This window comes from Salvelinus sp. IW2-2015, linkage group LG4q.1:29, assembly GCF_002910315.2.
Source record: "Salvelinus sp. IW2-2015 linkage group LG4q.1:29, ASM291031v2, whole genome shotgun sequence".
NCBI classification, from domain to species: domain Eukaryota; kingdom Metazoa; phylum Chordata; class Actinopteri; order Salmoniformes; family Salmonidae; genus Salvelinus; species Salvelinus sp. IW2-2015.
In genome coordinates this window covers 62,830,031-62,854,397 of record NC_036842.1, presented here as the reverse complement: position 1 = coordinate 62,854,397, position 24,367 = coordinate 62,830,031, and the positions used below count along the sequence as shown (strand labels likewise).

The 24,367-nt window shown below is 42.8% G+C and overlaps 1 protein-coding gene across 1 annotated transcript in view; it reads left to right on the top strand.

The window, feature by feature from the left end:
- cdh13 (cadherin 13, H-cadherin (heart)) overlaps nucleotides 1-24,367 on the top strand; it is a 526,099-nt gene that overhangs the window by 411,433 nt on the left and 90,299 nt on the right. The window contains exon 9 of the mRNA XM_023985362.1: nucleotides 20,090-20,272. Within this exon, the coding sequence (XP_023841130.1) occupies nucleotides 20,090-20,272 (183 nt within the window). The remainder of the gene's footprint in view (nucleotides 1-20,089; nucleotides 20,273-24,367) is intronic.

Sequence of the window (24,367 nt, the reverse complement as noted above, 5' to 3'; positions counted from 1 at the left end):
GTACCACCAGTGCTGGCCCCACACACCAGGCTTCCTGCGACGATCCCCAGTCCAGAGCTTCCGGCGATAGTTACCAGTCCAGAGCTTCCGGCCACAGTTCCCAGTCCAGAGCTTCCGGCGACGGTTCCCAGTCCAGAGCTTCCGGCGACAGTTCCCAGTCCAGAAGAATTCCGGCGAGCAGTTCCAGTTCAGAGCTTCTGCGACAGTTCCCAGTCCGAGCTTCCGGCGACGGTTCCCAGTCCAGAGCTTCCGGCGACAGTTCCCAGTCCAGAGTTCCAGCAACAGTTCCCAGTCCAGAGCTTCCGGGCCATTTCACAAACTGGACCTCCAACGCGGTCCCTGTCCGAACTTCCAACGACGGTCCACAGTCCGGAACCTCCAACGACGGTCCACAGTCCGGAACATCCATGACGGTCACAGTCCGGAACCTCCTGAGACTGTTCACAGTCCGGAACCTCCTGAACGGTTCACAGTCCCGGAACCTCCAGCTCCATGGCCGGAGTCTTCCCCTGCGCCGATGCCCAGTCTAAGCACGGCGTCCAGTCCAGCTCCAAGGCCAGAAGTCTTCTCTGCGTTGTGCCAGTTCAGGCACAGCGTCCAGTCCCGCTCCATGGCGGGAGCCTTCCCCGCCGCCGATGCCCAGTCCAGGCACGGCGTCCAGTCTGCTCCATGGCAGGAGCTTTCTCCTGCCGCGTACTCAGTCCAGATACGGCGTCCAGTCCTGCTCCATGGCAGGAGCCTTCCTCTGCACTGATGTCCAGTCCAATCTGGTGTCCAGTTCCGCTCCATGGCAGGAGGCCTTCCTTGACACCGAGGGTCCGTCCAGGCACCGGTGTTCAGCCCCGGTCCATGGCTGGATCCACGGGATGGCGGGTTCTTCGTCCCGCACCAGAGCGCCACCGACACTAATCACCCCCCTACCCTCCCCATTTGGTTTAGGTTTGCGGCCGGAGTCCGCACCTTTGGGGGGGGGGGGATACTGTCACGCCCTGACCATAGAGAGCCTTTGTTTTTCTTGTATAGTAGGTCAGGGCGTGACTGGGGGTTGTTCTAGTTAGTTATTTCTATGTCGCGGTTCTGGGTTATAATTTCTATGTTGGTGATTGGTATGATCCCAATTAGAGCAGCTGTAAATCGTTGTCCTCTAATTGGGGATCATATTTAGGTAGCCTTTTTCCACCTGTGTTTTATGGGATATTGTTTTGAGTTAGTGCACGTAGCAACTCTGTAGTCGCGGTTCGTTGTTTGTTTATTGTTTATTTGTTTTTGTCTTTGTTTAGTTTCACTTTCTAATAAATATGTGGAACTCAACATCAGCTGCGCCTTGGTCCGACATTTATTCTAGCGAACGTGACACTCTACTTGTCCTGATGTCTCTCTAACTAAAGCCTGTGGTGACACAGAAAGAAGAGGCTGGTGACACTGCTGCCTGGTACAAGGGGAAAATGTACACCTGCCACCCCCCACTCCCATCTCACCCCCCCTCTGGCCCTGGATGATAACTGGCATCTAATTTCTGACTAGCCCGTTCCATTGTCCCATAGCAGCCACTGATCTGGCTTATCAGTCTTGCCACTCAGGGAGACTGACAGCCAATCCATGCCCTCGCTCCCCTGTGGTGACAGGAGAATATGCCCGCCGTCCAAATGATAATGATATTAATAGTGATGGCTGAGACATGGAGGTCTGTCCAACCCAGGGCCAGGCTGGGCTCTCTATCAGGGCTGGGCTGTGTCTCACTGAAGGCTGCCACACGTGTGTCAGGGATTAGAACTGGGCTGCATGATTGCTCCACTAGCTCAGAGATATGTTTGGCTGGGAATGTCTGTCTGTTGCTGGGGTGAAATGGGCTGTGTCTGTGTGAGGGAAGAGAGTGATAGAGAGGGGGCAGGAGGGAACCTGGGGTTAGGACCACTTCAAATGCCTTCTTTGTTTCTGCCTGAATCCTTTGTGCTGACAAAGATATCCAAATACATCAGATTTGGTATTTTCCTCTCCTATCAAGGTAGATAAGAGAGTCAATACATTTGGCTTAGCCTTCCCTTTCTCTATCATATTCAGACAAGAGAAGCAATTTGGCATGAGAGTCCATTGGTCATGGTAGGAGACCATGTGGTGTATAACAATTATTTAAAACCTACAGTGTCGGAAGAGATCTGCAATCCATGGATCTCATCATGTCATTTAGATGTTGAGATGAATAGTTAACCTCTCATTTTACCAGACTCTCAGACAGACATAAAGGGATGATTAAGCTTCCGGCACCGACAGAGATGGCCGTCTCGGTTCTTGTTCCTAGGAAACTTTGCAGTATTTTGTTTTTTTACGTGTTATTTTTTACATTGGTACCCCAGGTAATCTTAGGTTTTATTACATACAGTCGGGAGGAACAACTGGATATAAGAGCAACGTCAATTCACCATCATTACGACCAGGAATAAGACTTTCCCGAAGCGGATCCTCTGTTTTGCCCACCACCCAGGACAATGGATCGGATCCCAGCCGGCGAAGCAAAACAACGATGCCGTAAAAGGGGCAGACGAAGCGGTCTTCTGGTCAGGCTCCGGAGACGGGCACATCGCGCACCACTCCTGAGCATACTACTCGCCAATGTCCAGTCTCTTGACAACAAGGTTGATGAAATCCGAGCAAGGGTAGCATTCCAGAGAGACATAAGAGACTGTAACGTTCTTTGCTTCARGGAAACATGGCTCACTCGAGASACGCTATCGGAGWCGGTACAGCCACCTGGTTTCTTCACGCATCGCGCCYACAGAAACAAGCATCTTTCTGGTAYGAAGAGGGGCGGGGGSGTATGCCTTATGATTAACGAGACGTGGTGTGATCATAACAACATACAGGAACTCAAGTCCTTCTGTTCACCTGACTTAGAACTCCTCACAATCAAACGTGACCGCATTATCTACCAAGAGAATTCTCTTCGATTTTAATCACAGCCGCATATATTCCCCCCCCAAGCAGACACATCGATGTGCCTGAACAAACTTTATTTGACTCTATGTAAACTGGAAACCACATATCCTGAGGCTGCATTCATTGTAGCTGGGGATTTTAACAAGGCTAATCTGAAAACAAGACTCACTAAATTATATCAGCATATCGATTGTGCTACCAGGGCTGGTAAAACCCTAGATCATTGTTATTCTAACTTCCGCGACGCATATAAGGCCTTCCCCTGCCCTCCTTTTGGAAAAGCTGACCACGACTCCATTTTGTTGCTCCCTGCCTATAGACAGAGACTAAAACAGGAAGCTCCCACGCTCAGGTCTGTTCAACGCTGGTCCGACCAATCTGATTCCACGCTTTAAGATTGCTTCGATCACGTGGATTGGGATATGTTCCGCATTGCGTCAAACAACAACATTGACGAATACACTGATTCGGTGAGCGAGTTTATTAGCAAGTGCATCGGCGATGTCGTACCCACAGCAACTATTAAAACATTCCCAAACCAGAAACCGTGGATTGATGGCAGCATTCGCGCGAAACTGAAAGCGCGAACCACTGCTTTTAACCAGGGCAAGGTGACCGGAACCATGACCGAATACAAACAGTGTAGCGATTCCCTCCGCAAGGCAATCAAACAAGCTAAGCGTCAGTATAGAGACAAAGTAGAGTCGCAATTCAACGGCTCAGACACAAGAGGTATGTGGCAGGGTCTACAGTCAATCACGGATTACAAAAAGAAAACCAGCCCCGTCGCAGACGAGGATGTCTTGCTCCCAGATAGACTAAACAACTTCTTTGCTCGCTTTGAGGATAATACAGTGCCACTGACACGGCCCGCTACCAAAACCTGCGGACTCTCCTTCACTGCAGCCGACGTGAGTAAAACATTTAAACGTGTTAACCCTCGCAAGGCTGCAGGCCCAGACGGCATCCCCAGCCGCGTCCTCAGAGCATGTGCAGACCAGCTGGCTGGTGTGTTTACGGACATATTCAATCAATCCTTATCCCAGTCTGCTGTTCCCACATGCTTCAAGAGGGCCACCATTGTTCCTGTTTCCAAGAAAGCTAAGGTAACTGAAGAAATTAGGCTTGTCACCAAAAGCACTCACAAACTTTTACAGATGCACAATCGAGAGCATCCTGTCGGGCTGTATCGCCGCCTGGTACGGCAACTGCTCCGCCCACAACCGTAAGGCTCTCCAGAGGGTAGTGAGGTCTGCACAACGCATCACCGGGGGCAAACTACCTGCCCTCCAGGACACCTACACCACCCGATGTCACAGGAAGGCCATAAAGATCATCAAGGACAACAACACCCTAGCCACTGTCTGTTCACCCCGCTATCATCCAGAAGGCGAGGTCGGTACAGGTGCATCAAAGCAGGGACCGAGAGACTGAAAAACAGCTTCTATCTCAAGGCCATCAGACTGTTAAACAGCCACCACTAACATTGAGTGGCTGCTGCCAACATACTGACTCAACTCCAGCCACTTTAATAATGGAAAAATTGATGTAAAAAATGTATCACTAGCCACTTTAAACAATGCCACTTAATATAATGTTTACATACCCTACATTACTCATCTCATATGTATATACTGTACTTTATACCATCTACTGCATCTTGCCATCTTTATGTAATACATGTATCACTAGCCACTTTCAACAAATGCCACTTTTATATGTTTATATACCCTACATTACTCATCTCATATGTATATACTGTACTCGATACCATCTACTGCATCTTGCCTATGCCGTTCTGTACCATCACTCATTCATATATCTTTATGTACATCAAATCAAATCATCAAATCAAGTTTATTTTATATAGCCCTTCGTACATCAGCTAATATCTCGAAGTGCTGTACAGAAACCCAGCCTAAAACCCCAAACAGCAAGCAATGCAGGTGTAGATGTACATATTCTTCATCCCTTTACATTTGTGTGTATAAGGTAGTTGTTGTGAAATTGTTAGGTTAGATTACTCGTTGGTTATTACTGCATTGTCGGAACTAGAAGCACAAGCATTTCTAACCATGTGTATGTGACAAATAAAATTTTATTTGATTTGAAGCTAAACAAAATGTGTTTTAGCACCAAAATTGTCACAGAAATCAACTTTGTTTACATAGCACAGATGAAAAGAACATCCACTTGGCTATAATGTTCTCCAAAATGTGACGCATTAGCTCATCACACCATTGACGTACCAACGGACGCTAAAAGTTAATTGAATCCCATTGTGACGTATGGGGGGACATGATTTGGCATGCAGACAGTATGTGGCATGATAGGAGCTCCTGAAAATGGCTAGAGTGTATGAACACTTGAGTGGATTGTTCGTCCTTCAGGTCTGAAGCATGGAGAGGAGAACAGAAGACGCCTCTTCAGGGAGCACTGAAGGGTCCCCATTCAAATAGCTCATAGCCTTTTGGTTCTCTCTAGTTTTCAAATACAGACCTACCACCAACAACTTAGTCATTCTGTACCCTTTCATGAAGTTACAAATTTTATTTGGATGATTCCACAAGTTCACATTACAAGGGATGTGACTAAGCATCTCTACAGGCCATCCATTCGTGATTGGAGGCTGTGAGGTAAAATGAATAATGTATCTGTAAGTATCTGACATTGTTGGACTGTAATAGCCTTTCATTATCCAGTCAGTATACCTTTAACGTCTGCCTAAGGCCTTTTCCCTTTGTCACAAAGCATGTAACATTGAGGGCCATTTCCGTGTTGTCATCTCCGGTATGGGGTCAGTTGGCCCAAACTCTGTCGGCTTTTCATTCAGTTAAATATTGTAGTTGCTGTTATTGCCTTAAACCATAGCTGATTCTTATCTGACATTCAAAATATAACAGTTTTTCAGCAAGTGGATAGTCAAAAAGCTTTATTTCTGAACTTTTTTCTAACATAATTTACATACTGTGTGCCTAGAGGGTGTTTAGACTAAATCTCAAACTAAATCATATTAAGGTTGTTGTCTTCCCTCCATATTGTCACTCTTTTAGTGGAGCTCTTAAGGGCATTCCCACTGAGCACTTTTACACTACATGGCGGAAAACTGTAGCCAGTGGTGTAAAGTACTTATGTAAAAATACTTTAAAGTACTACTTAAGTAGTTTTTTGGGGTATCTGTGCTTTACTTTATTACAGTGGGGCAAAAAAGTATTTAGTCAGCCACCAATTGTGCAAGTTCTCCCACTTAAAAAGATGAGAGAGGCCTGTAATTTTCATCATAGGTACACTTCAACTATGACAGACAAAATGAGAAGAAAAAAATCCAGAAAATCACATTGTAGGATTTTTTATGAATTAAATTGCAAATTATGGTGGAAAATAAGTATTTGGTCAATAACAAAAGTTTATCTCAATACTTTGTTATATACCCTTTGTTGGCAATGACAGAGGTCAAACGTTTTCTGTAAGTCTTCACAAGGTTTTCACACACTGTTGCTGGTATTTTGGCCCATTCCTCCATGCAGATCTCCTCTAGAGCAGTGATGTTTTGGGTCTGTTGCTGGGCAACACGGACTTTCAACTCCCTCCAAAGATTCTCTATGGGGTTGAGATCTGGAGACTGGCTGAAGCCACTCCAGGACTTGCCAAATTGTCCTTACGAGCCACTCCTTTCGCTGCCGCAAGCGGTGTGTGTTCTGGGATCATTTGTCATGCTGAAAGACCCAGCCACGTTTCATCTTCAATGTCCTTGCTGATGGAAGGAGGTTTTCACTCAAAATCTCAGATACATGGCCTCTCACATTCTTTCCTTTACACGGATCAGTCGTCCTGGTCCCTTTGCAGAAAAACAGCCCCAATGCATGATGTTTCCACCCCCATGCTTCACAGTAGGTTATGGTGTTCTTTGGATGCAACTCAGCATTCTTTGTCCTCCAAACACGACGAGTTGAGTTTTTTACCAAAAATGTTATATTTTGGTTTCAATCTGACCATATGACATTCTCCAATCTTCTTCTGGATCATCCAAATGCTCTCTAGCAAACTTCAGACGGGCCTGGACATGTACTGGCTTAAGCAGGGGGCACGTCTGGCACTGCAGGATTTGAGTGCCTGGCGGCGTAGTGTGTTACTGATGGTAGGCTTGTTACTTTGGTCCCAGCTCTCTGCAGGTCATTCACTAGGTCCCCCTGTGGTTCTGGGATTTTTGCTCACCGTTTTTGTGATAATTTTGACCCCGCGGGTGAGATCCTGCGTGGAGCCCCAGATCGAGGGAGATTATCAGTGGTCTTGTATATCTTCCATTTCCTAATAATTGCTCCCACAGTTAATTTCTTAAAACCAAGCTGCTTACCTATTGCAGATTCAGTCTTCCAGCCTGGTGCAGGTCTACAATTTTGTTTTCTGGTGTCCTTTGACAGCTCTTTGGTCTTGGCCATAGTGGAGTTTGGAGTGTGACTGTTTGAGGTTGTGGACAGGTGTCTTTTATACTGATAACAAGTTCAAACAGGTGCATAATACAGGTAACGAGTGGAGGACAGAGGAGCCTCTCAAAGAAGAAGTTACAGGTCTGTGAGAGACAGAAATCTTGCTTGTTTGTAGGTGATCAAATACTTATTTTCCACCATAATTTGCAAATAATTCATAAAAATCCTACAATGTGATTTTCTGGAATTGTTTTTTCTCATTTTGTCTGTCATAGTTGAAGTGTACCTATGATGAAAATTACAGGCCTCTCTCATCTTTTTAAGTGGGAGAACTTGCAAAATTGGTGGCTGACTAAATACTTTTTTGCCCCACTGTATTTATATTTTTGACTACTTTTACTTCACTACATTCCTAAAGAAATTATGTTATTTTTTACTCTACACAAAGAAGAGAGAGGTGAAGGGTAGAAGAGAAGTGAGTGAATGAGGAGAGAGAGAAAGAGAGAGAGAGGGGAAGTAGGGCCAAAGGGGAGAGTTGAGGAGAAAGGAGAGGAAAGAAGGAGAGGACCTGAGCCTAGCTCGTCATGCTGGCCTCTTCTCAGATGAAGTTTCAAGTCTACTGCAGCGCCATCTCTTGACTGGCTGCATCACCGCTTGGTATGGTGACTGCTTGGCATCCGCGCGACAAGGTGCTACAGAGGGTGGTGCGGATGGCCCAGTACATCACTGGGGCCGATGTCCCTGCCTTACATGACCTCTATACCAGGCGGTGTCAGAGGAAGGCTCGGAAAAGTCACCCAAGCCATAGACTGTTCACTCTGCTACTGCACGGCAAGTACTGGAGCACCAAGTCTGTGATCAAAAGGCCCCTGAACAGCTTCTACCCTCAAACCATAATAACAGCTGAACAGTTAATCAAATGGCTACCCAGACTATTTTGCCTTGACCCTTTTTTGCACGGACTCTCTTGCACTGACGCTATACACACACACTTGACTCTGTCCACACACTACACTCCACCACACACACACACACACACACACACACACAACCCACACACACACACACAACACACACACACACCACACACACACACACAAACACACAACACACACACAACACACACACACACACACACACACACACACACACACACACAACACACACACACAACACACACCACACATGGCATATTGACACCACACACACACACTCACACATTCACTGACTTTCACACTCTTTACATAACCTAGTGCTACTCTGTTTATCTATTTTTATTGCCTATTCACTATTACCCCTACCTACATGTACATATTACCTCAACTACTTGTACCCTGCACATTGACTCTGCACAAATACTTTATTTATACAATATACACTGCTCAAAAAAATAAGGGAACACTTAAACACAAATGTAACTCCAAGTCAATCACACTTCTGTGAAATCAAACTATCCACTTAGGAAGCAACACTGATTGACAATAAATTTCACATGCTGTTGTGCAAATGGAATAGACAAAAGGTGGAAATTATAGGCATTAGCAAGACACCCCCAATAAAGGAGTGATTCTGCAGGTGGTGACCACAGACCACTTCTCAGTTCCTATGCTTCCTGGCTGATGTTTTGGTCACTTTTGAATGCTGGCGGTGCTCTCACTCTAGTGGTAGCTGAGACGGAGTCTACAACCCACCACAGTGGCTCGGTAGTGCACGTCATCCATGATGGTACATCAATGCGAGCTGTGGCAAGAAGGTTTGCTGTGTCTGTCAGCGTAGTGTCCAGAGCATGGAGGCGCTACCAGGAGACAGGCCAGTACATCAGGAGACGTGGAGGAGGCCGTAGGAGGGCAACAACCCGCAGCAGGACGCTACCCTGCCTTCTGCTTTGTGCAAGGAGGGCACTGCAGAGCCCTGCAAAATGACCTCCAGGAGGCCACAAATGTGCATGTGTCTGCTCAACAAGGCAAGGTCAAAACCAGTTCAGAATCCAGGAGGTACAGTGGGGCAGGCAGGCTCGAGGTCAGGGCAGGCAGAATGGTCAGGCAGGTGGTACAGAGTCCAGAAAACAGGCAAGGGTCAAAACCAGGACGACTAGCGAAAGAGAATAGAAAAGGCAGGAGCACGGCAAATACCACGCTGTTTGACTTGGAACATACAAGACGATCTGGCACAGACAGACAGAAACACTAGGGGATAATGGGGAAGATGGGTGACACCTGGAGGAGGTGGAGACAAGCACAAGGACAGGTGAAACAGATCAGGGTGTGACATCCGGTAACCTTGGTAAATTAGCGGTAGCTTTGCAACCCTAGTTGTAAGGTTATAATTTACTGTGATGTAGAACTTCTTCTTTGTGTGCCTGTCCTTTCCGTGAGGTTATTAAACCTCTTGGCGCACGGATCCCTTTAACGGGTCATTTTCGTAAACAACGCGCTGAATTGCAGAGCGCCAAATTCAAAACAAATTACTAAAAATATTTATTTTCATGAAATCACAAGTGAAATATACCAAAACACAGCTTAGTTTATTGTTAATCCACCTATCGTGTCAGATTTTGAAAGTGTGCTTTACAGCGAAAGCAATCCAAGCGTTTGTGAGTTTATCAATCAATAGACAAACATTACGAACAGCTAGCAGCAATGTAGATTGGTCACGAAAGTCAGAAAAGTAATAAAATGAATCGCTTACCTTTGATGATCTTCGGATGTTTGCACTCACGAGACTCCCAGTTACACAATAAATGTTCCTTTTGTTTGATAAATATTATTTTTATATCCAAAAACCTCCATTTGGTTGGTGCGTTATGTTCAGAAATCAACAGGCTCGAGCGGTCATGAAGGGCAGACGAAAATTCCAAATAGTATCCGTGAAGTTCGTAGAAACATGTCAAACGTTTTTTATAATCAATCCTCAGGTTGTTTTTAACATAAATAATCGATAATATTTCAACTGGACGGTAAACTATTCAATAAAAGAGATAAAGAAAATGTTGAGCTACAACTTTCGCGCGCATGAACTAATCGAAGGACATTCAGCTATCCACTGACGCGTTTTGATAAATCTCGCTCATTTTTCAGAATAAAATCTTGAAACTATGCCTAAAGACTGTTCACACCCTGAGGAAGCCATAGGAAAAGGAATCTGGTTGATATCCCTTTAAATGAAGGAATGGCAAGCAATGGAACAATGATATTTTTCAAAATAAGAGGCACTTCCGGGTTGGATTTCCTCAGGTTTTCGCCTGCAAAATCAGTTGTGTTATACTCACAGACAATATTTTGACAGTTTTGGAAACTTTAGAGTGTTTTATATCCTAATCTGTCAATTATATGCATATTCTAGCATCTGGGCCTAAGAAAAAGGCAGCTTACATTGGAAACGTTATTTTTTCCAAACATAAAAATTCTGCCCCCTAGCTTCAAGAGCTTTTAAGAAAAGAGTTGGCAGTAGTTTGTACATAATTTTCTCAAATAGGGCTATCTTCTGTATACCACGCCTACCTTGTCACAACACAACTGATTGGCTCAAACGCATTAAGAAGGAAAGAAAGTCCACAAATGAACTTTCAACAAGGCACACCTGTTAATTTAAATGCATTCCAGGTGACTACCTCATGAAGCTGGTTGAGAGAATGCCAAGAGTTTGCAAAGCTGTCATCAAGGCAAAGGGTGGCTACTTTGAAAAATCTAAAATCTAAAATGTATTTTGATTTGAGTAAAACTTTTTTGGTTACTACATGATTCCATATGTGTTATTTCATAGTTTTGATGTCTTCACTATTAGTCTACAATGTAGAAAATAGTAAAATATAAAGAAAAACTCTTGAATGAGTAAGTGTGTCCAAACTTTTGGCTGGTACTGTATGTGTGCGGTGTGTTTGTGGACGTGCTGTAGGGGTGTTTGGGAGTCAGTGGTGTTACTTCTTATGGCTGAGATCCCGTTAATGGGATCGATATGACAACAGCCAGTGAAAGTGCAGGGCGCCAAATTCAAACAACAGAAATCTCATAATTAAAATTCCTCAAACATACATGTATCTTATACCATTTTAAAGGTAATCTTGTTGTTAATCCCACGACAGTGTCCGATTTCAAAAAGGCTTTACAGCGAAAGCACCACAAACGATTATGTTAGGTCACCGCCAAGTCACAGAAAAACACTGCCATTTTTCCATTTTTCAGGAGTCACAAAAAGCAGAAATAGAGATTAAATTAATCACTAACCTTTGATGATCTTCATCAGATGACACTCATAGGACTTCATGTTACACAATACATGTATGTTTTGTTCGTTAAAGTTCATATTTATATCAAAACTGTAACGAATATCGTCGGGAGAAGGAGAAGAGGACCAAAGTGCAGCGTGGTACGTGTTCATGATTTATTAAATAAAAACTGAACACTGAAATACAAAAAACAACAAAGAGAGTGAACGAAACGACGAAACAGTTCTGTAAGTTGACAACACACAAAACAGAAAACAACTACCCACAAACACAGGTGGGAACAGGCTACCTAAGTATGGCTCTCAATCACAGACAACAATATACAGCTGCCTCTGATTGGGAACCATACCAGGCCAAACACAGAAATACAAAACATAAAACAAAACATAGAATACCCACCCCAACTCACGCCCTGACCAAAACAAAATAGAGACATAAAAAAGGAACTAAGGTCAGAACGTGACAAAAACATCTCAGTATACATTGGCACGTTATGCTCAGTAGTTCCAAAAACATCTGGTGATTTTGCAGAGAGCCACATCAATATCCAGAAATACTCATAATAAACGTTGATCAAAGATACAAGTGTTATACATGGAATTTTAGATCCACTTCTCCTTAATGCAACCGCTGTGTCAGATTTCAAAAAAGCGTTATGGTAAAAGCAAACCATGCAATAATCTGAGTACGGCGCTCAGGGATCAATCAAGACAAAAAGATATCCGCCATATTGTGCAGTTAACAGAAGTCAGAAATAACATTATAAACATTCACTTACCTTTGATGATCTTCATCAGAATGCACTCCCAGGAATCCCAGTTCCACAATAATTGTTTGTTTTGTTCGATAATGTCCATCATTTATGTCCAAATAGCTACTTTTGTTAGCACGTTTTGTTAACTTCTCTGCGCTACGGATACCGAATACGGGTTCACTTTCCTAAACAACCGCTGAATTGCAGGGCGCCAAATTCAAAAATGTTCCTAAAAATATTTATAATCATGCAATCACAAGTGAAATATACCAAAACACAGCTCAGCTTGTTGTTAATCCACCTATGGTGTCAGATTTTGAAAATATATTTTACAGCGAAACAAATCCAAGCTTTTGTGAGTGTAGCTTTCAATGCTATAACAGCTTAGCCTTATATTAGCTTGGCTAGCTTGGTCACGAAAGTAAGAAAAGCAATCAAATGAATCGCTTACCTTTGATAATCTTGTTCCCACTTCTTCGGGTGTTCCCACTTCTTTTTGTTCGATAAATATTACTTTTATCACAAAAAAACGCCATCGGGTTGCGCGTTATGATGAAAAAACAAAAGCCGTGTTCCGTTCGACAAATCCCCAAAAGTATCCGAAATGGTCGTAGAAACATTTAAAATGTTTTTTATAATCAAACCTCAGGTTGTCTTTAACAAACATAATCGATAATATTTAAACCGGAGCATAACCTATTCATTAAGAGAGAAAATGAAAATGGTGAGCTCCTCCCGCGCGCGCAGGAAATATTCAGAGGATACCTGACCTCTTTTGAAACATCTCGCTCATTTTTCAAAATAAAAGCCTGAAACTATGTCTAAAGCCTGGTCACATCCTGAGGAAGCAATTGGAAAAAGATACCCCTTTAAATGGAGGTTAGACAGGCCAGGAAACAAAGTTTTATTTAAAACAATATCACTTCCGGGTTACTTTTTCTCAGGATTTCGCTTGCAGAATAAGTATTGTTTTTCTCACAGACAATATTTTGACAGGTTTGGAAACTTGAGTGTTTTCTATCCTAATCTGTAAATTATATGCATATTCTACGATCTGGGCCAGAGACAATTTCCGTTTATGTTGGGTACGTTATTTGAAAAAATATAAAAAATATGACCCCTGGTGCTAAGAAGTTAACAAATCCAAAGTCACGAAGCGCGTTCACTAGGAGTAGACGAAATGTCAAAAAGTTCCGTTACAGTCCGTAGAAACATGTCAAACGATGTATAGAATCCATCTTTAGGATGTTTTTAACATAAATCTTCAATAATGTTCCAACCGGAGAATTCCTTTGTCTTCAGAAAAGCAAATGGAACAGAGGTCGCTCTCACGTGAACGAGCGTCACGAGCTCAAAGCATTCTGCCAGACCTCTGACTCATTCCCCTCTCATTCGGCCCCACTTCACAGTAGAAGCATCAAACAAGGTTCTATAGACTGTTGACATCTATTGGAAGCCTTAGGAAGTGCAACATGACCCATATCCCACTGTATCTTCAATAGGGAATGAGTTGAAACCTCAGATTTCCCACTTCCTGGTTGGATTTTTTCTCAGGTTTTTGCCTGCCATATGAGTTCTGTTTTACTCACAGACATCATTCAAACAGTTTTAGAAACTTCAGAGTGTTTTCTATCCAAATGTACTAATAATATGCATATATTAGCAACTGGGACTGAGTAGCAGGCCGTTTACTCTGGGCACCTCGGGGCACCTTATTCATCCAACCTACTCAATACTGCCCCCAGCCATAAGAAGTTAAGAGTGAGGATAGATTATTATTGAGCAGTACATCTAAAGCAGGTATATTGTTCAGAGTATAAAGTACAGCTTGTAAATGTTTGTTGTTTGGCTACAGTATATGATGCAGTGTTGTTGAGAATAGATGTTATTTCACTCTCTAGATAAATGCAATGGCTAGAGCCAATTTAACTGTGTTAACTTAATCACATTTGAAAGGCAATGGCAGTTTTATGTACCATATGTTCAGCTGAAGTGTATCTATGGGAACAGCTTGAGCTGGAGCTCTTCAAATGTAATAATAGTGCAGGTATGCTCATTAACTTCCTTGGCCCATGTATGTAGGAGAGAAAGAGGGTGTGTTTGTGTGTGTGTGTGTGTGTGTGTGTATGCGTGTGTGTGCGCACGTGTGAGTGAGTCTGCACACAAACTATTTTAGGTGTTCATTCTGTCTGAAGGAAGCACATCAATCAGATGAGATAAGCAGCTTTCATAAGCAAGCTGACTGGGTAAGAGAGAACTGCTGAAAGATTTATACTTTTTTTATTTTGCGCCTGGGAATAATGATATTTTAGCATGTAGGAGAATATTTTCTCTCAACGTACTGCTAGCTACCCAGATGTGAATTAGAAGCATGCACTGTTCAAATTAATCATCCTATCAAAAGTAATGTATCAAACTAGAGTAATAATGATACAAGTTCAAGCATAGGATCTTTCTTTGGGGGCTTTTCAATTGTTTTTGTGAAGTCAGGTCAGATGATTCCAGCAGGCAGAAAGAGAAAGAACAACACTGTCTGTAGAAAGACGTACTGTACCTTTAAGAGTCTGCCCCTCTGCTGTGATGTCACAGCTCCTTAGGGGAATAGTGTTGTCTCCTCAGGGACTAAAGTGACATGGCACTGTGTGTTTGCTGTCAGCTCAATCTATGGTGCCACAGAGATGTCACAAAGCACTTTCCATTAGGACAAATGAACAGCTGCTCTGCTGTACTCTCTCCCTGCATGGCTGTCTCTCTGTCAGACCAACCAAATCAAACCACATTTAAATTCATAAGCCATTCTGTCTGACTGTCCGGGACCACTGTAAGTTTATCTCTCTTTTCTGTGGTCTGTCAGATGATGGGGGGATGGTGGGCTGCCGAGTAGGAGGGGTGGTGGAGGTGTAAAAAGATGAGTATGATGAGTGTGTGACGGTACACTGTGAGCAGAGAGCAAGAGAGAGAGAGAGAGAGAGAGATTTTCTTTCTCCTCTTCACTCCACTTATTAACATTAATGCAGGATGAGCAGCCAATCGCCATATCCTATTCACATGTGGAGAGGAAGGCCAGGGACAGACACACAGGCAGTGGTCATTGACAGCACATAGAGTGGATATCTCAACAAAGGCAATAAATTCAGGGTCGTTGGCTTCCAACAGGCTCATAGTGCCAGCTGGCATAGAATGATTGGAAAAGTTGGAAAGAAATAGGAAGTAATTTCCAAAGTGATGTTAATGAGGTTTGATATTGACCCCCTGCTCCCATTATATCCCCATATTAGATCAATATGCATTGTCAGCAACAAGTGGGGAATGCACAGAGAGATATGCCAGGCCATTTTCATAGTAAACAAGAAGTATGCATTGTATGCATTGTATGATGGCCCTAAAAGCAATCTCTGCCCACTGGACACAGACATCAGTTCAATGTTTAGTTTTGAAAAAAACTTGGTTGATGTGTCAACTAACGTGAATTCAACGTGAAACAAATATCATTGGATTGAGGTTAAAATTTGGGTGAAATTTGGGTTAAAAGAAATACAAAATTCCCTGACGTTGATTCCTTTTTCAAATCCAATCAGTTTTCCACGTTGATTCAGCGTCATCACATTGATTTTCTTTTGTTGCGATGACGTGGAAACAACGTTGATTCAGCCAGTTTTTTCTCAGTGGGTGGTTTTCAGAGTGGCTGCTTCCTCCCTCCTTCACCTGTTGATGGTCTGTTGAACTACAGTTGTGTCAGGTTACAGGCGGGAGGACATTGTTATTGTGATGGACCCATATCATATGAAATGGGTAGCGCTAGAGTTCACCACATTAAAGAGCTGTCAAACTGTTATCAGCAGGTCAACTCAATGGGATCATCCAGTCAGCTGATATGAGTCCCAATATGACAGCTGGTGAATGTATGGCTCTAATCCCTAGCAGGCAGCTAAATTAAATCAGAGGGTGTATGTGTTTCTCCTCTGGCCTGCACTGAACTGCCCTGGTTTGACCTCTACTGACCTGGTCATCCCTTCACTGTGTATTAACAGAGCTCCCTTGCTCTATAATTCGTTCTGGGGCTGGCTCTGGGTCTGTTTGTCTCTCTCTCCGATATACACAAGAACACACACACACACACCACAAGAACACAAAACAAGAACCCAGGGTCACGCACACGCGCGTGCACACACACACTCTGTCTGTGTGTGTATGACACACCAGGGCCAGTCTGAGTTAGTGGTTATTTCCCCCATCCTCTCACACCGCTGGTTACTTTGTGCACTCAGAGGTATTGGGGTCTTATCAGTAGCAGGGCAGGGGCTCAGTGGTAACGGGCGACAAAGATTGAATACATCCTTCTGACCGCATGGCTGCTTGAGATGATTAAATGAAACCCGAATGGCCAGTGATCTTTCTGTGTGTGTGTGTGTGTGTGTGTGTGTGTGTGTGTATGTGTATGTGTATGTGTATGTGTATGTGTATGTGTGTGTGTGTATGTGTATGTGTATGTGTATGTGTGTGTGTGTGTGTGTGTGTGTGCTTTTAACAATTTGTCCTCCTCAAATCTTTCAATGCACCTTGAAGAAGGATCCCAAAAACCTCTTTACTATTCGTAGAGGCCGTTTCAAAGTATCACTGGAGAAGTGTGGCTATCCATTTGCTCCTGCAACAAAATCACCACACTATTTAAGCAGAAGAATATTCAAGGCAGCTCATTATTAGAATTCTTCAGGGATCCCTGATCAGTGGGACATCCCTGATTCCGTGCTCTGTCTGTGGTAATGGCTTTTGTGGGTTGTCTTATGCCTGTGGAATGGGAATGTTCCCTCTCCGCGGTGCACCGCACAGCCGCAACGCTACGATCCACAGGGGTTCTTGGGGAGGGAGGGAGGCTGAGGTCTGGTCTGCAGTTACAGCAGCCTGCTATCCTGCTAATCAGCGTGTAAGTAGTGTGTAACTGTTGTAATCACAGGGGGAAAGCAGCCATAGAACAGGATGTCATGGTGCTTAGCAACAGGCCATGTTCCCTCCCATTGAGGATGCCGTTTGAGGTTTAACATCAGAATAGGGTTAGGTCTGTAAACTAGCTGTGTTACCCCAGGTATATTTTTCATTCCCTCTTTTTCTCTGTTTCTTTTTCTTTCTTTCTCTCCTTTAGAAGAACATTTTGCTTCTGTCCTCTGTAGCCTAAATGACTGAGTTGTGTAAAGTTTGTTTTTGAAAGGGCTTTGTTCCAACAACCAATGCATGGTGTGTTGGGAAGAGCGAGCGGTAATCTGTGACCCAAAATACCATCCTGACAGAATACACCATCATCTGGAATACAGCACTGTCCTTAAACAGGGCGTTGTGTGCCTGATAGATTACTCTGTAAACTGTGATACAATAATGGTCCTGACAGAGAGAGAGGGAATTGCTTTCGGCTAGATGCATTAAGGCTCCTAGAGTTTTCATGTGCTTCACAATGCACACTACAACAAAGTGGCTGCCAAGCAGAATACATTCCTGATATGAATCAGATTAAGGGTTCTCTACAACAATAGGGTAGGAGTGACAATGAGAAACAAATGGAGATTCTGTGGGAAGGGCATAGGATAGAGCTGTCTCGCATGCATGCACGTCTGTATTTCTTTCTTTCCACACAAACTTGTTTTTTTGGTTGAGTCCCGCTGACTTACATATAAAAAAATGATTGCTGCTGCTGCTTCACTCCAGATAGCCTCAGTGCTGCTTCACCCGGACAGCCTCAGTGCTGCTTCACTGCGGACAGTCTCAGTGCTGCTTCAGACCGGATAGCCTTAGTGCTGCTTCACCCCGGACAGCCTCAGTGCTGCTTCAGACCGGAATAGCCTCAGTGCTGCTTCACCGCGGACAGTCTCAGTGCTGCTTCAGACCGGATAGCCTTAGTGCTGCTTCACCCCGGACAGCCTCAGTGCAGCCCTCAGACTGCTTAACCTGGCATTCACAGACACACAGTCTGCATCCTAAATGGCACCTTATGTACCCTGGTCAAAAGTAGTGCACTATAAAGGGAATAGGGTGGGGATCACTTGATGATGATTATGGTTTTACACCAATGTCACAACATACACTGAGTGTACAAAACATTAAGAACACCTTCCTAATATTTAGTTGTTAAAGTTGTTAAAAGCATTCCACAGGGATGCTGGCCCATGTTGACTATGCTTTCCACAGTTGTGTCAGGTTGGCTGGATGTCCGTTGGGTGGTGGACCATTCTTGATGCACATGGGAAACTGTTGAGCGTGAAAAACCCAGCAGCATTGCAGTTCTTGACACAAACTGGTGCGCCTGGCACCTACTACCATACCCCGTTCAAAGGCACTTAAATATTTTGTCTTGCCCATTCACCCTCTGAATGGCACACATACACAATCCATGTCTTAATTGTGTCAAGGCTTAAAAAATCTTCTTTAACCTGCCTTCTTCTACATGATTGAAGTGGATTTAACAAGTGACATCAATAAGGGATCATACTGTAGCTTTCACCTGGTCAGTCTATGTCACGGAAAGAGCAGGTGTTCTTGGTTTTTTGTACACTCAGTGAACTTCACTGTAGCACTTTGTATGATTTATTTATTCATCTTGAGAATGATGTGCTCATGATGTTGTATTAATGTCTGTTTTTTTGTGATGAAGCCAAAGATACACTTTCAAATTGAGTGGACAATAAGGTTTTCTAATTCTAATTTTAATTTGGGACACAGTGTCAGTGCCCCCTGACCACATGTACTCTGAGTCAAAAAAGTGAATGCAAAAAGGGTCAATGCAGATACTCTAGGTAGCTATTTGGTTAACGATTTAACAAACTATTTAGCAGTCTTATGGCTTGTGGGTAGAAGCTGTTCAGGGTCCTGTTGATTCCAGATTTGGTACAACGTTACAGCTTGCCGTGCGGTAGCAGAGAGAACACTCTATGACTTGGGTGGCTGGAGTATTTTAACATTTTTAGGGCCTTCCTCTATCACCTCCTGGTATAGAGGTCCTGGATAGCATGGAGCTCGGCCCCAATGATGTACTGGGCCGTACGCACTACCCTCTGTAACGCCTTGCGGTCGGATACCAAGCAGTTGCCATACCAAGCGGTGATGGCCCATGCCAAGTCTTTTCAGCCTCCTGAGGGTGAAGAGGCGTTGTCGTGCCCTCTTCACGACTGTGTTGGTGTGTGTGGACCATGATAGAGCCTTAGTGATGTGGACACTTGAAGCTCTCGAACCGCTCCAGAGAGAGGAGTTTGACACTGGATTCAACTCAATAGCACTTGAGAGATGTAAATGATGTAAGTGAGATAAAACGTTATGCTTTTAATAGCCTCTAGATGTGAGTCACTTCGAGAGGAGCGGGATTCAGACTGGGCAACCTATCTTGAGAAACACCATACTCTATCCCTCACTTGTCAGTCCCAAGTCCACTGAGGTGATGATGATGATGATGATAATGGAATGGAATGTCTTAGTTAACTTTAGCTTACGTTTGCAAACTATTTCCCTTGTTGAACGTACGTCTGCTATCTGTATGTGTTGACCAGTAATGTCTGTGTGTCTTGTTCCAGGCCATTGAATATAAACATTTACATTTACATTTAAGTCATTTAGCAGACGCTCTTATCCAGAGCGACTTACAAATTGACCACCTGTTTATAATAAATGTGTGATAACCAGTAATGTCTCTATGTGTCCAGTTCAATACCTCTATAATGACACAAGTGTTGACCAGTCTCGTCCCTCTGTCTCTGTCTGTCCCTCCAGTTCCAGGCCAATGTGGACGAGGGCTCCACAGGTGTGGCTGTCAACCTGACGGTGGATGACAGAGATGACCCAGCGACTGGGGCGTGGCGAGCTATTTACTCCATCATCAACGGTGACCCCACTCAGAACTTCGAAATCCAAACCAACCCCGACAACAACGAGGGCATGCTCTCTGTTGTCAAGGTAACCACAGGGCCCTAAAGTTCTCTCAATTGACCCTTCGCTAAGCCCTGCCCCAGAGATTTGGGCAACCAATTCCAGCGCTCCTGTGGATAGAAACTGTCGTCAAGTCCAACACCTCGGATAAGCTTATGTTTAAAACCCATGGATCCGATGAGGGAAATGGAAAAACTGAGAGTTGTCATTAAAAATACATGATTTAAATAGCTAAATAATTGAACAGTGCAACAGGGGCACTCACAACTATGTAGGATGTTCACCCCTAAAGTTATTTTTTCATTCAAGGTTTATAAATGTCCATTCAATAGAGAATTGCATCAGAAAAACAATAGTCCAAACTCTGTCTCTACCACATATGGTTAAAATGTTAGACTATTTACTCTGAGAATTTAGCATCATTCGGGTTAGCTAGTGGCTGCAGGTTAGTGCGTGATAACATGGTCTTTTTCTAAATGAAATCCGGGGAATACAAATCAAAATTGGGCCTTTATATATATATACTGTATGTATATATTTTTTTTACTAAGCTAGCAGACTGAATTTCAATATCTACCATTCATGAAAGCAATCTGTTCCAGTTTTCATGGTGTATTTCGGAGTCTTTCCCTTTGCCCCTCTCATCTTAGATTGATCACCAATATAGCCAATGAAAGCCAAGGATCTGGAGATGAAAATGAAGAGTGTATCATGTTGATTTTGATTGGTCCAAAGTGCAGAAACACCTCCAAATGTTACCATCTCCCAATGCCGATAATGGGAGAGCTACAACCAAGAGCGGCACAGTCTAAACTAGCAACGGTCACAACAAACTAGCGTTCTTATTTCATCAACACTGTTAAGTACAAGCATTATATTATAGTTATAATATAGGTTGTAATATTGTAGAAAATAAACTAATTAATTATTGTATGTGATTTACAATGACATAGTGCAAAGAAAACTACATTTTGACATTCATTTATTAGCACCCTCTTAAATTGACCAATTTTTTCACCCTACATTCTAGAGCATTGAGTGAACCCCCTAAATACTATGACACCTGAAATACAGAGCCCGTTGAAGTCTTTTTTGATTCTGAAATTATACTATTGTTGCATAGCTGGCTAGCTAGCTCTCTTTGAAAACATTGCTAGTTAGTTATGATTAGTTTTCTCTTAATGTATATTGCCTTCAGAAAGTATTCATATTCAGCCCTTGACTTATTCCACATTTTATTGGGTTGCAGCCTGAATTCAAAATGGATTACACACATTTTTTTCTCTCACCCATCTACAAACAGTAACCCATAATGACAAAGTGAAAACATGTTTTTAGAAATTTTAGATAAAAAAACCGTGTTAGATTCACATTTGGCAGTGATTACAGCTGTTGATTCTTTCTGGGTAAGTCTCTGCAACATTTGCCCATTATTCTTTTCAAAATTCTTCAAGCTCTGTCAAATTAGTTGTTGATCATTGCTAGACAACAATTATCAGGTCTTGCCATAGATTTTCAATTACAATTAAGTCAAAACTGTAACTCAGCCACTCAGGAACATTCACTGTCTTCTTGATAAGCAACTCCAGTGTACATTTGGCTTTGTGTTTTAGTTTTTAAGCAGACTGAACCAGGTTTTCCTCTGGGATTTTGCCTGTGCTTAGCTCCATTTTATCCTGAAAAATCCACAGTCCTTAAAGATTACAAGCATATCCATGACATGATGCAGCCACCGCTATGCTTGAAAATATAGAGAGTGGTACTCAGTAATGTTGTATTGGATTTGCCCCAAAGATAACACTTTCTTTTCAGGACAAAAAGTTCATCACTTTGCCACATTTATGCAGTATTACTTTATTTCCTTGTTGCAAACAGGATGCATGTTTTGGAATATTTTTATTCTGTACAGGTGTCCTTCTTTTCACTCTGTTAATTGTACTGAACCAAAATATAAACACAACATGTAACAATTTCAACGATTTTACAGAGTTACAGTTCATATAAGGAAATCAGTCAATTGAAATACATTTATTTGGCCGTTATCTATGGATTTCACATGACTGTGAATACAGATATACATATACAAAAAAGGTAGGGGTATGGATCAGAAAGCCAGTCAGTATCTGGTGTTACCACCATTTTCATTATGCAGCGAGTTGATTAGGCTGTTGATTTTGGCCTGTGGAATGTTGTCCCACTCCTCTTCAATGGCTGTGCAAAGTTGCTGGATATTAACAGGAACTGGAACACGCTGTCGTATACATCAATCCAGAGCATCCCAAACATGTTCAATGGGTGACATGTCTGGTGAGTATGTAGGCCATGGAAGAACTGGGGCATTTTCAGCTTCCAGGAATTGTGTACAGCTCCTTGCGACATGGGGTCATGCATTATCATGCTGAAACATGAGGTGATGGCGGCGGATGAATGGTACGACAATGGGCCTCAGGATCTTGTCATGGTATCTCTGTGCATTCAAATTGCCATCAATACATTTCAATTTAGTGAAATTTAGTACATTTCAATTTAGTCAAATTGCCATAAATACATTTCAATTTAGTGACACAAAAGTGTTCGTTGTCCGTAGCTCATGCCTGCCAATACCACAACCCTACCGCCACCATGGGGCATTCTGTTCACAACATTGACATCACCAAACCGCTCACCCACACGATGACATACATACACATGGTCTGCGGTATTGAGGACGGTTGGACGTACTGCCAAATTCTCTAAAACGACTTTGAGAGAAATACGCATTTTGTGAGTATGGAACATTGGGACCAACACTTTAAATGTTGCATTTATATTTTTGTTCAGAGTAGGTTTGTTTGTGGAGTAACTACAATGTTGTTGTTCCATCCTCAGTGTTGTCCTATCACAGCCATTAAACTCTGTAATTGTTTTAAAGTCACTATTGGAATCATGGCGAAATCCCTGAGCGGTTTCCTTCCTCTCTGGCAACTGAGTTAGGAAGGATGCCTGTATCTTTGTTGTAGCTGGGTGTATTGATAAACCATCCAAAGTGTAATTAATATCTTCACCATGTTCAAAGGGATATTCAGTGTCTGCTTGTTTAGAAATAAATGACTAATAGGTGCCCTTCTTTGTGAGGCATTGTAAAACCTCCCTGGTCTTTGTGGTTGAATCTGTGTTTGACATTCACTGCTTTATTGAGGGACCCTACAGATAATTGTATGTGTGGGGTACAGAGATGAGGTAGACATTCAAAAATTATGTTAAACACTATTACTGCACAGAGAGTGAGTCCATGCAACTTATGTAACTTGTTAAGCGACATTTTTACTCCTGAATTTATTTAGGCTTGTCATAAAAAAGTGGTTGAATACTTATTGACTCAAGACATTTTAGCTTTTCATTTTGTATTCATTTGTGGAACATTTAAAAAAAAAACATAATTCCACTTTGACATTATGGGGTATTGTGTGTATGCCAGTGACAATTTAATAAATTTTAAATTCAGTCTGTAACACAACAAAATGTGGAAAAGGTCAAAGGGTGTGAATAATTTCTGTTGGCACCCTCTATTGGCGAGCTACTGTAAATTGGCTATATTAGGAATATAATTCTCTCATCTACTGTCGACATCAGCAAACAATTTGAGAGCACTGTTAGCTCCAAAAATTGTTAGTAGCTTTGAATTCATGCAAAGTGCATTCAGGGACTCCTATGTGTAGAAAAACACTGCTTTCACAAGCCCCATGTTAAGGAATAGGAGCAAGCTTCATGTCGGCATAAAGAGGGTATTGATCTGCGGGTAAGCCTCTAGCATAAACACACGGGGAGCTATTCAAAATTCAAAATGACGTCACGTGTGACATGCGTGGCATTCAATCGACTCTTTAAGAACACACTTTGACAGCATTGTGATTGTATAAAAATACAATACTCTCAGTTAGTATTAGATATAATGTCACGGCCCCGCTCGCCTTGGGGGAAAACATTCCATGGTTACCTTGGTTACCCTATTGGCTCACAGAAAAAACTTGACCTCTTTTATTAAAGTACAACATGTCTAAAGATGGATGGGGTCAATTGAAAATAATGGACCTACATTTACAGTCTCTTCACTCTGTCCAGCTTGGTAACAGTCATCGCAAC